The sequence below is a fragment of the Culex quinquefasciatus genome, chromosome 2 (genome assembly GCF_015732765.1).
Source record: "Culex quinquefasciatus strain JHB chromosome 2, VPISU_Cqui_1.0_pri_paternal, whole genome shotgun sequence".
NCBI lineage: Eukaryota > Metazoa > Arthropoda > Insecta > Diptera > Culicidae > Culex > Culex quinquefasciatus.
In genome coordinates, this window is record NC_051862.1 from 138,641,400 (window position 1) to 138,657,520 (window position 16,121).

Here is a 16,121-nt window from a genome sequence, read left to right on the forward strand (position 1 = left end):
ACTGTCAAAATACTTCCAAATCGATTGAATTCTCGGCGGAGTTCGGAGGTGGTTTTCTGATTAAGTGAAAGAAATATCGGAAAAGTGCTTCAAATTGAATGTTTTTGTAATTTTGTGGCTACCGTGGAGTGTTAAACTTGGTGAAACCGTTGTTTGCAGACTACGACTTACCGAAACTGGCCAAGGAACTTTCGGCAGAACCTTGGTGACATGCCGCCTTCCGTCTGACTCAGCCTGTTATTGCGGCCCAGGTAAGCAATTTGGACAATCAATCATTCAAGTTTGGTTTATTTCTTTACCATTGTCATCGATTTTATCTTATCGCCTATGTCTCCGATCAATTGCGACGAAATTCTTAGAAATGATTGCTGAAAATTTCACAACCGTCCTTGAATCGGATTACGACCTTTGACCTAGTTTCAGTTCCCCGTAAAGTGCCTTCTAGAAGCCATCACTTTATTCAACGTCACCAAGGTCATCCGGCGGAATTTACCAACACAACAGCCCCGTTCTCTTACTTTTTGATGAAAAAAAAAAACAGTACGCGAAGTCGTCGTTGATGATTTAAATTGTTGGTTGGGGTTGATTTGGCTGGTTGTTGTCGTTTTGGTCGTTTGTTCAATCCCACTTGATTGGGTTGACTCACGCGTTTTGTGTATACACGTATGAGAACGAACACGTATACATATCAGAGTGTTGTTTGCGGGAAGGACCTTGGGGATATCTCGAAAGCGAGTTAACGCTTGTTGTCGCTTAGTTGCTAGTGGATACTGTGCAAGTGAGGACATTAAACGAATTTTACTTTTATTGCTTTATTTGAAGACATACGTGCTATCTCGCGTCTAGTTTAGTTTTGTGATTTAGAAGCCTCGATTTTAAAAAGTGACCATTTTTGATTCGAAACATTTCAAAATTCAATCACCGAAAACGATAACAGCTGAATCCAGGTATTAAAAAGCATTTTGAAAACAAATTTTGCACATTCTCATATTTTTAAAATAGGGAAAGATTGTTGTTGCCATGAAAAGCAAGTTATATAAATTAAATTCATACTAAAAACATAATCAAGAGTGAATAATTGTTAAATGAATTTTGCGGCACTTTGTTCCTTAACTTATGGCTTGTTATAGCTTTTTTGTTAGTATTTTTTTCCTACATACTATTTAATGACTAGCGACAGACAATTCAAAATCGATTTTTAAATTTTCTCGGTTGGTGTTCATTCTTAATTTAACAAAAGGCAAATTAAATCGATATCTACGCTATACAACTTGCAACATTATTATAATCATCTGTTTCAAATAAGTTTTTAAATCTGAATTTGATGGTCTGCTGCCCTTGAAAAAGTTTGAAAATAAATTGCCCAAATTGATTGAAAATACAATGTATTTTTTATGTTGCTTAAGTATTACTTGTGTGAAGTTACTATCCTATGCTGAGATGTGGACAACCTTTCAACAGCTATTCAAAGTTGGGAACAGAGTTTGTGGGTGCTTAAAGAATCCAGTAAATCTACTGAAGGAAAAAAGTTACAAAAAAACCTTTGAAATGTATTTTTTATGTAAAATAACCTTTTCGTAAATTTTCGTAAATGACGAAGCATAATCCAATTTAATCCCAGTTATGTTTGTAACATTTGTAACTTCTCAACTTCTTCCCATGGGATTGTCTCCGTCAATGTGCGGTTTGCTTCTGCGACCACACATCCGTGATTATTATTGATCGATGCACATCCCGTGTCATTAAAGTTTAACAACCTGCCCTGCAGGGCCCAGTCTTTCTCTAGACGTTGCGGTAAATTAATGCGACGCCAGCCAGCAAGCCAGCAGTGATATCGGCTATCGGTTACAACCCAGCTGTCTTCTCGTTAGAGCCCCAAGTTCTTTGCACCTTCATGCTTCCGTTAAATAACTTCTTTCAACCTCATTCGAGTTTATCACTTGTTGTCGTTCTCGCTGTCCCCTCAATGAATAAACCAGTTTGGAATTTACTCCCACAGGGTGGAAACGTCTTGTTCCATTGTTGAAATTCTTAACCGAACATCCACATTTCATGGTCCCCCAATTAGCTGCTACGCGTTAATCAGAATCTGCAACCGCACAGACTGCGTGTAGCGCAAAGGTCATTCGTCAAATTTTTGCAAACACAACAACTCGGCTGGGCTACTAAAACATGACATCATTCGCGAATAAACGTGAAAAAGAAGATAATGAAAAACCAGTCGGTCTCTTCTCACGGCCCGATGACCGCTCGCGCTCGTTTTAGGAGCAAAAGGTAAACAAGTCCCCGCGCAGAAAGAAACAAGATCCAAACCAACAAACTCACGTGGAGGTGAGAATTGAATTTTGTTTCCTTGTTGTGAAAAACTGAACAGATAAATAGATGCATTGGGTTTTAATGTGCTTTTAATTCATGATATGGATGCATTTGGCGTTTCGGTTATGACTTTTTGGAATGTAACCGTTTCTTCTAAATGAAGGCTATTAGGTTTTACGCCGACTCGATTTGGAGGTTAGAAATTTGACAGCTTGGCTGCACTGTTTACATTTTTTGCACGTGTGTCTCTGTAAAAATGTGTGTGCGTGTGCGCTCGTGACGTCACGCTGTAAATCCTAATACCTACAAGAAAAGTGTTAATAGAGGTTTCTACGTGCGCATGTATTGCGTGTACGTACACGAAAAAGATTGAGGTTAAATTTTGTCCGGCCAGCAAAATCAGATGGTGCGCTAGTGTGCGTATGCGAAACGTCATAAAGCTCTATTAAACTGCACACTTTTAAAATAGCTTTCCGTAAACCTACTTACAGTGCACACAGAAAAGTTTTCATTGACGCCACTCATCATTTACACCAAAAAAAGTCAGTTTGAGATATTTTTTTCAGTATTTGAAAATTTTCGTAAAATTTTCGCTGAATTGCAACTTTTTATTTAAATTTTATTGATTTTCATATCAAAGCAAGATTTAACAATCTCGTGCAGTCAAAATGAACAAAATAACATGAATTTCCCGTGAAATTTTGCCCATTTCAAAATATTTTGTATGGTTTCGATCTCACTTTTCAAAAACATAATTAAAAAGCAATTGGCAAAAATGATTTAATCTGCAAAGCAATCTTCAAAATTTTAATCAAAACCAGAACAGAAAACAAAAAAAGTAGTATTTTTTAACATCCACCCAATTAATCAAATATCGTTCCTAAGAAAAACTGATACACTATTATTGATGTTCAAAATACCGTAAAATGGGGCGAATTGGGACAATTTTTGATCATTTTTGTTAGTAATTCAATTGTAAGAAACTGTTGGAAGCCTAATTTATTTTTCATCCATGTAATGGATAATTACCGTTACAAATGTATCAGTTTCATCCTTTATCTGCTTTGTTAAATTGATCAAATAAAAGTTTTATTAGCTGTCCCAATTCGTACCGACCTTGGGGCGAATTGGGACACTTTATTTGTCTATCGTTTTTTTTTAAACAAATCACTTTATATATACAAACTAGCTCATATAAATCAAATTTCGATTATATTTGAACATTTATGCTACTTTTTATCAAAAAATTTCACACTTAATGTTTGTTTTATACAAAATTAAATTTATCCAGCAGCCATAAGAATAAAACTTTTTGCTGCTATCACAACAGCATTTAATTGCATTATTTATAGTGAAACAGATGGTAGAACTACTAAGTTGACTGATGTATTACAAATATCTCATTAAAATAACGATTAAATATTAAAATTTGCATTAATTTTTTTTTTTTTGCTAGTATCAAATCGACCTAGGATTTGGAATTACTCTTTTATTTGTAAGTTCATCACAGAGTGTAGATAATTTTGTAAAAAAAACATGCATACAGTCACGATTCGATTAGTACGGTTACGATAATTTGTTCGAAGATTTAAGTAAGCTTCTTAGCAGTATTTCAACATTATTTTGCAGACATATTTATGTGATTAATATTTTAGTTGTTTTTTTTTTTAATTTATCGAGGAAATATGAAGTATTTTTTTTTTTTTGTTAATTTCAACAAATGCTACCGTACTATTTGTCATCCGACTGTATAGCTGCGTTGTTTTTTTTTCATTCAATTTTGAAATTTTCATCCATTTTGAGACGAGTCTTAGTTCAAATATTTCTACTTCTTTTCGTATTTATTATTTTGATTTGTAATTTCATTCCCAATTTACAACAGAATAATGTAACAAGAGCAGCAACTTGAAAATAAAGATATTTTTTAGTTCGGTTTTGATGTGTTTATTTGTTGTTCATTAGGGGAATGAGTTCAGTTTAAATTGTGATATGATTACTTGTATAGAATATCAACCTGTGTGGAAACGACAATCTAAATCAGTGGGTTTGGCTCGAACGAATAACGGCCACGACGCACGCTTGGTTCCTTAAGGGTCATTATTACATCTTGGGACGCGAAGGCACGCTCGTCCGAAACATCCGGAAACACGAAAATGTCGGATTTCTTTGTAGATTTGCGCAGGAACGATCCTAGGTAATCCCCACCTGCTTTGCTGGTGATTTTTCCAATGTGGCGTGAATCCCGTTTGCCGTACACAAATTTGACGAGAACCCAGCTTCCCACTCCCTGGAACCCGGTTCAGCGTGTCCACGTTTTCCAGCTCGTCGTCATTTTCTCCCAACTCATCCTGCTCGTCCTCGCTAAGTGCACAATCAGCTTCCGGCCCCGGTTCTCCCAGCTCGCCCAGGTCGTTCAGTTCATCCTGTTCGCCTTCGCTCAAGGTGTCCGCATCTTGTAGATTTTCGGCAACGTCGTTCAAGGTAGCTGGCTGGAAATCAGCGGAAGTCACGCTTCGACCAGCGGGCACATTAAGCTTCTTCTTGCGCCCTTTTTGTGGTTCTCCTTCGTTACCGTATCGCATCAGTTTCAGGTATTCGGTCAGACTGTCGTTTACGGTTACATTTTCGTTCTCCACCTCTTGCTGCAGTCCTTGTGGCAGCCGTGCGAGTACCTTTTTACGGTTAACCGGAGCAAGCCCGCATTTAACAAACCCGGAGATGATATCTTTCTCCAAGTTAGCGTCCATGCCTTCCAACGTAGCCCTCAGCAATCTCGGGAAATGCTTTTTTTTCAAAAGCTTGACTTCCGGTGGCGCTTTTCATTTTGTTGGTCTCCAAAGCTTGCCGCCATTGTCCCTTCATCGGCCGGAATAGCGAGACATCAAGAGGTTGTGTGAGATGTGTCGAGTTAGCGGGAAGAAAGGTGAACTTCACTTGATTTGCTTCGCACAGACCGACAACTTCCGGTGACAGATGACTGCTCAGGTTATCACCAATAAGCAGTTTGCTTCCTTCAAATCGGCGGCAGTACGGGATGATCACGGACTTGAACCAGTCGGCGAAAATGGATGCATCCATCCAACCTGACTTGGTCCGATTGAAAAGACAGCCCGATGGGCCGCCCAGTGTCCAGGCGTCGTACAAATTGGTCGCTTTGTAGATGACGTACGGGGGAAGCAGCACCCCACTTGCTGTCGCGGCGAACATCACGCTCACACTCGACTTCGTCTGGTTGATAACGCGCTCCGGGTACTTACAACCACGCTTGAAAATCAGCTTCTTGCGCCCCGGATCATCAGCCCACGCCGATTCGTCGTAGTTAATCTTCAGGTGATCCGGGATTCCCTCCGAAGTCAACTCGTACTCGTCGAAGAAGGAGTTGATGTTAGTCGGAGAAACGCGAGCCCTGTTCCGTTTTATATTCTGGCACAGTCGCTTGGACAACGTCGCTTCATGTCTCCGGAGGAAGCTGGCAGCCCAGTCGTACCCGGGGAAATTGTCCCTGAATTTGGGGACCACCATCCCATTCTTATCCAAGAACGTCTTCACGAAGCACCGGAGGTCAAATGTGCTGAGTGGGTAGCCCCACTCAGCACAAATGATTAGGCTCTTCACGATGTTTGCTTCGTGATTTTCGGAAAGCGCCGGTTGACCACCTCGTTTCCGTAGAACGCAGTTCGGGTCTTTTTTGAGTTTCGACTCAAGCCGCTGGAGCGAGGATTTGGAAAGGCCATATTTCTTGGCCACCTTCCGGAGCGGAACACCTCGCCGCCTTTCACGCACAGCCTTCATTGACGCTTCCACACTTACAGATCCGGTTTTTGCGTTTTCCGGCAGGTAAACACGAACCATCTATAAATAAAGGAAAACTTATAAGTTTTATTGATAAATTTGCTAGATTTAGGCAGAATTACCTTAATTAAAACGACGAAACCGACGAAACAAAGAAAATCAAAACTCTGCTGAGACGGTTTGAGGCGGAAATGACAAATTTCTCGTGTCAACTTTTTGTTTACTTCAGTTTTGACATTTGCACGGTTAAATGAGGTGCGTGATATTCTTTATGTTTTACTCGGTGTTAGCGTGAATTTGATGAAAAAATCATTTTTTTTTAAATAAAATGATCAAATTACCGGATTAAACCAAATATTTTATAGAAACTAAGTGAACTGAGCATAACGATGTATATTTTTACATGTATTAAGTACGCATAAGGTGTTGTAGGAATCATACAAAAGTAGAAAAATACTGTCCCAATTCACCCAAAATCTTCCAGTCTTTTTATATTTTTATATATATGGTTGAAACTATGTGTTGATATCATAGAATTTAATTCTTTATACTTCATTTTGTTAAGGAATAACTTGTTAAAAAGTTATACTATATGAGAAAGAAATAAAATGCGCCTAACGATGTTTTCCAAGTAACACTTTGATCATCATGTTCATATGTCATTCCATCACGCTTTCTTATTTTGGGTTGTAAAATTATTTATCCATTATATTTGAAGCTCTACTTAAAAGAATATCAAAATTCGAAGTATTTCAAACATTTTGTTAGAAAAGTAGACTCCTAACAAAGGAAAAAATGCAGAAAATGTCACTCAAATAATTTTCTCAGTTTTGTCCCGATTCAAACTGATGTCCCGATTCGCCCCATTTGACGGTAACAATCTAATTTCTCAATATTTTTCTCTACTCTGATGGAACTAAATTTTTTATTATATACAGTACTTGTTCCCGGGCTAGCCGGGTAGCCGGGCTGAGAACGTAGCCCAGTCACCGAATGCTGCTCGTTAACTGGGCTGAACAAAAAATAACGAGGGGGCTGAATACTTTCTTGATGAAATATAAAAATAAAAGTTACTCAAATTTATTTACAATGCTTGCTTTCCATATTTCTTGAATTGTGAATTGAAATTGAATACAAGTTTGAAAAAAGTTTTTTTTTTATTTATTGAACATGATTTTTGCATCCATTAACCCCTCGGTAATTTCGGTTTGTTTTGGTTTTTTGACGTTTGCCTGCTTTTTAACTGGGGTACGGCCCAGTTATCGAGCGCCCAGTCAAAAAGCAGCCCAGTTAAACAACGCCCAGTTACCGAACAACTACTGTATTCTAATAATATATTGACTCAGGGAAAAAACCGACTGTTTATATTGAATGTTACTTTTACATAAATGTTTGCTTTTAATTGATTTCTAAAAATAAATCAATTCAATTAAAGAAAATTTGTGCAATCTTTCAAGAACTTATCACAATACAGGGGAATCATACTATTTTTCAGCCTATTTCATTATCGGCCTATGAGCACCTCGATCATGAATTACAGCTTTCATAATGTTTTTTGACTGTTCCAAAGTAATAAATAGCTCAAATAAAAATGAGCAAGCAACTCTTTATTGTTGATGTATCTGAAAATGTTGATTTAATAGCAAAAAACTGCAAAAGTGATGAGAATTGGTCGAATGGCTTGGAGTGATTAAAATGGGTATATTTCCCCTACTTGTTCAGAAAATTATAACAAATTTTGGTTGAAAAAGCCAAAATCTGTTAAAATTAAAACTTTTTGGTATGATAATTACTGCAATCAATTGATTAATGATATCATCCTTGTAATATTTTGATGGTTCCTAAAATATGTTTTTTACCTTGACTGATTTTTGCTTGTCAATTGAAAACTAATAAAATTTACTTAAACAGTTTTTATGGGTGAAATATATATATATATATAATATTTTGATTTCAAGGAGTTGATTTAAAAAAATGATAAATTCCACGATATTTCACGAATAAAATCAAATTTCACAAATTTCACGCTGTCGGCGAAATCGTGAAAATGCACTTACCCTACTTATCTACACCATTCAATCACAAAACTTTACCACTTCTGGAAAATACCACTATATTGACGTAGACTACGTCTTACTCGAAGGTACTGGGGTGCCATTCCAAAAAACCCGGGCCGAAGGCCCTGGAATACTGAGTCATCCGTCAAACGCTTATATCTTCCTTCCCTCTTAAATGACTATTTACAGTTGTCCGTAAAAAGGAAAAAAAAAACAAGTGTAAATTGTTGTCTGAGTCGTTATTTATCATTTTGCAAAAATCCCGATACTGGAAAATTATATATTATTCGTAAACATTTGAAACTATAATTCCTAGTCAGTCCAAGAGTCCCAAAAAAGCTCAAGAAACAATCTTGTAATTGAAGATTTAGAAGAAAAAAATCATAAGGTAGATAGAGTTCCTCTAAATAATGAGGATACTTCAATTAACGTTTCGTAGAAAAAGTAAGAATCAATTGTAAGTAAATTTATTTTAAAAAAACTTATTTTTTACTTTTCTTTTAACTTACTGCCACTTTTGGCATAGTAAATAAAATAACTCCCGGGTCCCGGGAATTCCCAGGAACTGGCCAAATTCAACTCTCGATTCCCGGGAAATTGAAAATCTCGAGAATCGTCACCCTCTACTTTTGAGTCATAAAGAGGTATTGACAAAAATGTTGCCGCCGAGTTGAGATTTTTTTTTTTTTTTGAAAAATATGGAAAAATTGACATTTTAGTCATTACGTCGCCCTTTTGAAATGTTAGTCTTAATTTTGAAGTTTTCAAAAGTTTTTTTTCAAAAAGATCATAAAATTTCACAAATGTTACATGTTTTAACATATAATTGTTTTTTCCTTTAATTTGCTTTTTTAATGAAAAATAACATTTTCAATTGAAAAATACAGATTTTTTTTTTAAAGTACTCTGTTTTCAAGTTTTCAAGGTGCTATTAAAGATTAATGTTAATTCCCGTTTTTAGATTTTTAAAGATAGTGTTCATGATTATCCATTGCTGATTGTTTTTTTTCTGAAAGTTCTGAAATTAACAATAAAAATGCCTAAGAGACATGGAAAATTGAAATTAGAACTGTGGCCAACTCTGTACAAATATGTAGGAGAAAAAAACTCAAACGAGCATACAAGTTGTTACACCCAAACCAAATACAGTTGACATCATTCCTTGGGATAACTAGGTAACTATGCCTTTCTAACCAAGTGACATTTGATACAACGTTGAAACTTCACAAAACAGAAAAAAAACAAGTTTTAAAACGAAAGTATAAAGTAGCATCAAATCAACTATAAAAATTACCAGATAGTTTGGCTATTTTAAAAGCCGGTGATCAATTTAGAACGCAACTAAAATCACCTGAACCGTCTACAAAAAATACATCTAAGCCTTATGCAAACAAAAGAGCACGAAAAGCCAAAAAGAGCTTTGTGAGCACACTCTCAATCCCTCAATCAGCGCTCACCTCAGCTGCAGAGCCGGCGATGACCAGCAGACCAACAACAACAGGTACAACACCTTCGGCGCTCTCTTCGCTCTTTCTCTTTCGATCCAAGCAAACGTGCTCCACTGCTCCACCACATCGAAGCTCGAACCGGTCAGTTGCAGTTTATCATCCGCCGCCGACGCTTCGTTTCGCTAGCCGCCGAAGCCTCCTTCGTATCGCGTTACCGCGTGGTTGTGATTAGGTTTGTGTAGTGCCGTGTTGCTTACGACTCGTTTTGACCGCGTTGCCAACGCGCGCGCCCCCGTTACCGTGACAACGGTTCGTGATTACCTTCAACCTCGCCGTCGTCGTCGGGTGAATTACTGTAATTTTAGGCCGAGTTGGCGAAGAGTTGGCCAGTTTGAGCTTTGATTTTGTTTAGTTTTGATCCAAAAAGGTGGAGCGGAGACCTCCCCCTACGGGTGAATACACACCCCTGCTAGACGGTTTAATTACGTTCCGTGGCGCCTTGCCAGATGTGAGTAAATTTATTTTGAAGCTGGGAGAGGAAGCATACCGACCGGTCTTTGCTGGCCGGACGGACTCATGATACAAGAGTAACGACTCCACGCGTGTAAACAATCGTCGGAACGCGTGAAGTCATAGGCTAGGTGGTTTAATCAGATTAGGTTTCGGTTTCAAGAAGAAGATGAAGAAAAAATGTGCCCCAAGCCAGTGAAATTAGGCACCCAGCAATTACCCGGTGGTGGCATTTCGTAACGTCAGCACAGAGATTACACCGTCAAGTTGTGGCCGTCAAGTCAATCCATTTCCACGGCAAATTAGCATAAGACTTGGACCGTGTGGAATTTGGTGGTTCCGTCCGAGTGACTCCTACGTATCGCGCTTCTTTGTTGGCCGCGGAGTCAAATGTAGTGTATACAATGGAAATATAAGAAGACCCCACTGGGTGCGGCCTGGTCGGTTGTGTGTTTTGGGGTTTTGGATTGCGTACAGACGGCGGTGGATGGATAAGAGATCTGTTTGGTGAAGATTTGGCTGCGTTAGATTGTGACCTAAGAGACGTCGGAAATCAACGGTTTGGCGCGTAACTACTTCTTGTACACTCGATGACTGTGCGTAATGAAGAAAAATGTGGTCAGCGGCGACGGAATGTACTCCAAATTTCATTCTTCTTCAGCAAGTTTCCTTCACCAGTGGTGAAACATGATGACGAAATTTTCTTCCAAACTATCAGAAAAACATTAACGAGTTATTCATATTCCCATAAGTCGTCGTTGTCGTGCTATCTTATCGCATGTGCCTTTTTAGCCAAATTGAGTTAAAAACGCTTGACCTTTTGACCGTTCACAAATCCCCAACATTAAATTTCAATCTACCAATATTAAAAAAAAAAAAACAAAAAAATCCTTGCATTGTTGTCACTCTTCATATAAAAGAAGTTCCGAGCTTGTCGTGCTATCTTGACACACCCTGAAAATTGGGACCTAAAATGAAGCTTAGATTGCTGATATTATTGTTTACAGCGATAAAGCTTATTTTTCTGAGTACAATGACCCTTTGTACGACCATAAAGAGCTTAAAATGGATTTTTAAATCAATTTTGAAAAATTAACCTCGCGGTCCTTCTTGATAGAAAAGCTCCTACTTGACAGCTCGTTCCAAGGGGACCATAGTTGATCTATCGAAAAAATGTTGTCTTGTCAATTTTTTCTTTGCATTAAAATGAAAAAAAAGTGATCAGAAATGGTTTTTAATCGTTTTTTTACCGTTGTACATAAAAATTTACATAGGGCTTTAGTACCCAATTGCTGTTAGTGTGACAACTAGTCAAAGGGATTTTAGGTTAAAACGCGTTTGACACACGTAAATGACCGACTACCGTAAACATTTGTAATTATAACTCGAGAGTCCGGCAACCAAACTATAGTTTTTGTTTATTCAAGATCAAACATTAAGAGCGAGTCCACGAGCAAAGCATACCCATCTCGCATCGACCTCACCAATCTGCCTGAAATTTTCAGGGGTTGTTTGTACATATAAAGCTAGCATCTGGCCAAAATATGAGCACTCTAGGTCAACGGGAATTGGGGCAAATCGGGACACAAAGTTTGAAGGTTCAAAAACGTAAAAAATCTTAAAAAGGCTATAACTTAGGCAAAATTCAATTTATTTCAAAATTCAAAATGCATCTTTAAGGGCTTCAAAATGCAACAAAATGCAGGGTAGAGCATCTAAATTGGTTAATTGTAAAGGGAGTTATTGGCATTTTAGTGAAAAAATAGCACAATTTTCAAACTCAAATAAAAAAGTGTTCCATCCAGATATCAACTCGGTTCGACCTGCAGCTTGTAGGGGACATCTGGAACTACCATCTGAGACTGAGACCGCTTTGGGTAAGGCAGTTGGAAGGTCGATGGATTGAAACCCATCTGGCGAGGCAAAAGGGGTAGGTGGCGGTCGAGAGGGGATTTCGGCTGCTGCGGGAATTGATTTGTCAAGTCCCAAGCCTCCCCAAAACCCATCACATCCAATCTCTCGGACGATCTGTTGGCGACTGAGTCTGAGCGTTGAAGAACTCTGCAGCAATACACAGAGAAGAGCTTCAAATGCTACTTTCGACTCGGTCACATGCTCTCAGGCAAAATTCGAGCTGAAGATTGGGCTATATGATCGGTAACGATCTCTAGATGGGTCAAAAATAAACGAGATTTCCCCTCAATCTCGCTCATCTCCACGTCTTCGGATCGGTCTCTCGTGCTCGTGTGGCATGGCATTGAGTGATTGGTTTGGGGAATGAGAGGGGGCAACTGCTCGAATAATTCGTCAAAAACTGTCTCGCTCAAACAATAGCGCTACGGAAGACGATCGTTCGGCAGGCTGTGTATAGCAGCAAAAACAGAAAACCTGAGAACAGATCATACTACAATAGATACGCAAGTGTCGCAGTGGTCCGTGTCTGTTCACAGTAAAAAAAAACTTACTTTTAGTGAATTTGTTGGTAGTAAATTTTTGCTCGGAGGACCCCGTAGATCCCATTTTCTGGTGATAATTTAATCATAATCGTGTTTCTGAGACAATTTAACATTAGAAACATGCATAAAAATGTTTATTTTCATCCAGTTTAACCCTTTAAAAAATGAATGTTAAAAAAAACTTTGATTCACATTTATTGAAAATCAAGTTCGTTTCCAAGGATACTAGATGACACCAGAAAAAAAAAACAGCTTCTTAATTTTTTTATCTTCCATTTTTTAAAGAGTTAAAATGGATGATAATATACATTTTCATATATGTTTCTATTGTGAAATTGTCTCAGGAACACGAATATGATTAAATTATCGCCATAAAATGGGATCAAAGGGGGCCCCGAGCAAAAATTTACTACCAAAAAATTCACTAAAAGCAAAAGTGTTTATTTGATATGTTAAACTGCCTTACCCAAAACGGTCTCAGTCTCAGATGGTAGTTCCAGATGTCCCCTACAAGCTGCAGGTCAATCCGAGTTGATATCTGGGTGGAACACTTTTTTATTTGAGCTTGAAAATTATGCTATTTTTTCACTAAAATGTCAATATGGGACCATCCATAAACCACGTGGACACTTTTTTGGGAATTTGTTACCCCCTCGTGGACAATTGTCCATACAAAAAAACTTTTTGTATGGATCGTGGACAATCGTCATAACCCCCCCCCCCCCTAAAAGTGTCCACGTGGTTTATGGATGGTCCCTATAACTCGCTTTAGAATTAACCAATTTGGATGCTCTACCCTGCATTTTGTTACATTTTTGAAGCCCTTTAAGATGCACTTTGGATTTTGAAATTAAATTGAATTTTGCCTAAGTTATAACCTTTTTAAGATTTTTTACGTTTTTGAACCTTCAAACTTTGTGTCCCGATTTGCCCCACTTTCGGTTGACCTAGAGTGCTCATATTTTGGCCAGGTGCTAGTTTTATATGTACAAACAACCTCTGAAAATTTCAGGCAGATTGGTGAGGTCCAAACGACGTCCCATACAAAGGGGTATGCCCTGTTCGTGGACTCGCTCTTAAAACTCGTTTCTCTTGGAACGTCAAAAAGCGACGTGCGACAAAATAGCCCGACAACGTCGAATTCAAGCAAAACAGTGTAAATGGTCCAATGTCCAAGTCTAAACAAAGAGTCTATCCTGCTTGTTCCTAATGTAGACATCAATTGACGTGAGCAGGATAGACTCTTTGTTTATACTTCGACATTGGATCATTAAATTTATTTTTTTTTTTCACCTTAATACAACTGATTTTTTTGCTGCGAAACGATTTACGTGAAAGTTTGTCGTAAGGAGTAACTTTTGCCCCTGATAACGAATCCGAACTCCATTTTTCGACATCTTGTGACTGCATTTTTCGATATCTTGTGACGGAGGGAACAATTCGAAACAACCCAGTCACGACGTTCTAGCAGGATTCTAACAGAGTTCTTACAGAGCTGGATATTCTTACAGCATTCTGGCAGAAATGTTCCACCGTTCTAGCAGGATTCTGACAGAACCAGCTCTGCTAGAATATTTCGTGACTGAGAATACGTGTTTTTCAATAATTTGCAGCTTGAAATGGTGATGGTTTGGAAATTTTGTGTCAAAGGGACTTTTATGTGAAAATGTACCTCCGATTTGATGGCGTACTTAGAATTCTGAAAAAAAAAACGTTTTTTTCTCCAAAAAAAGTCATTGAAAATTTTAAGAAATCTCACATTTTTTGTTACTCTACTGTAAAATACTTTAGGACAGGTCATTTTATGGAAAAATCAATGTACATTTCAAATCTACAATAACCCAATGTTTCACAATGTTCTACAAGAAAGCAGACAATTACAAAAAATGTATGTATTAACACAAGAGGTTTGCTTGTAACCATCACAAGTTATCGCGGGTGACCTTGAACGGACATGATCATCGACAACCAACTTTTTCAAAACTTTTTTTTCGTAAAATCATGATAACTCGTAGTGGTTACAAGCAAAACCGTGGTATCTCGAAACCGTTGCATCGTATCAAAATGTGGTCAAAGACAAACTTGTAGGAAATTGGACGGGCTTTCTGCAAAAAAAAAATACACTGAAATATAAATATACGCCACTTCCATGGCACTTTTTGATTTTTATGTTTAAAACTTAAAATTAAAGGTGATGTCACGTTTTTTTTTTCGTACAAATTTTTTGAGGAAATAGCCTAAGATGTTACAAAAAGTGTCACGAAAAATGCAAGATGGTATGTCTCTTCTAAAAAAACACAAAAATCATTTTAAAAAGACAACGAGCTTTTCGGGAAAAATATTAACGAGACTGAAAAATCAAGTTTGTCATATAGAAATTGTCAAAAACCATCAAAAACCCTATTTTGTCAACATTTTTATTTTTAAAACCGCTGTATCTTCACAAGGATTGGACATAGGATAATGGTCAATATGGAGACTTTTATGCAAAATTGTCTGAGAAACCGATTCCCAATTTTGACGTTTAGACCACTTTAAAAAAATCAGTTTTAGTAAATGATTTTTGTATTTTTTTTAGGAGAGACATACCAACCATCCTGCATTTTTCGTGAATCTTTTTGTAACATCTTAGGCTATTTCCTCAAAAATTTTGTACGAAAAAAATCGTGACATCACCTTGAAAGTTAACTTTGAACCATGAAAATCAAAAAATGTCATAGAAGTGACGTATATTTATATTTCAGTGTATTTTTGCCAGAAAGCCCGTCCAATTTCCTATAAGTTGACCACTTTTTGATACGATGCAACGGCTTCGAGATACAGTAATTTTTAAATTACAAAATACAAAAATATTTAAATAACTGACGCCCTTCTCAAATGATTTTTTCGAGTACAATTGGCCATATACACAGAAATGTCTTATATAGGCCTAGGATAACATGTCTGCAAAGTTTCATTGAATTCGGAGAGGATCGTGGACAAAAGTACCAGATAAAAAAAACCCGATTTGAGCTGGAATCACTCCATATATTTTCATATTAGTGTTTTACGAGTATTTCATGTACATCAGGTATCGTTTCTACACAGAAAAAAAATTAATGTAATATTGCGCAATTCCCACTAACATGGACTTCGCACTATATTATTGCTATCGATCGCACTATTGCGACTTGTCAAACTGTCTTGAAAAATTTAAAATTTTCACAAAAAAGGTCAAAGCTAGCCGCGGTTGCCGATCGTTTTTAAGCTGTCAATCGCAATATAAAAGTGCGAAACGTCCAGTTTGGTGGAAACTGCGACTGGAAATGTAAACAAACAAAAGCTGGTTGCCTAGTTTTTTTTAAATGTTGTTGTCAAAAGTGCGAGAAATAAGTGCGGGCAAAATCTAAGTTACAGTGAAAGGATCAATATTCATCAGGAAATGGTGACAGATTTTGTGGCAAAATAAATGATAAATTTTACCCCAGAAAATGATGAATTTTCAGCAGTTTTTGATGAATCAGGTTCACATTTTTACACATTTTTATGTAATATTACACAAA

The 16,121-nt window shown here is 37.5% G+C and overlaps 2 protein-coding genes and 1 long non-coding RNA gene across 3 annotated transcripts in view; 1 reads left to right on the top strand and 2 right to left on the bottom strand.

Moving 5' to 3' along the window:
• The window catches only part of LOC6036654, a 27,443-nt gene continuing 11,322 nt past the window's right edge, over positions 1 to 16,121 (top strand). The window contains exon 1 of the mRNA XM_038253225.1: positions 1 to 251. The gene's annotated coding sequence lies outside the window, so the exon portion shown is untranslated. The remainder of the gene's footprint in view (positions 252 to 16,121) is intronic.
• On the bottom strand, positions 4,349 to 5,838 carry LOC6051273 (jerky protein homolog-like). The gene is made up of 3 exons (XM_038250819.1): positions 5,251 to 5,838; positions 4,572 to 4,988; positions 4,349 to 4,480 (listed from the first exon to the last, which is right to left on the bottom strand). Exons 1-3 carry the CDS (start codon positions 5,836 to 5,838, stop codon positions 4,349 to 4,351), a joined length of 1,137 nt encoding a protein of 378 aa, XP_038106747.1.
• On the bottom strand, positions 6,007 to 6,300 carry LOC119766885. Its single transcript, XR_005277191.1, has 2 exons — positions 6,231 to 6,300; positions 6,007 to 6,168 (listed from the first exon to the last, which is right to left on the bottom strand). It is a non-coding gene; the product is annotated as an uncharacterized LOC119766885 (long non-coding RNA).

Excerpts from the sequence above, each read along its gene's own strand:
- LOC6051273 (XM_038250819.1), bottom strand. The coding sequence starts at position 5,838 with ATGGTGGTCCCCAAATTCAGGGACAATTTCCCCGGGTACGACTGGGCT. Across the intron at positions 4,989-5,250 it reads GTCTGTGCGAAGCAAATCAA|GTACTCGCACGGCTGCCACA; the intron begins GTGAAGTTCACC and ends AACCGTAAAAAG. Across the intron at positions 4,481-4,571 it reads TGGGTTCTCGTCAAATTTGT|AAATCCGACATTTTCGTGTT; the intron begins GTACGGCAAACG and ends AAATCTACAAAG.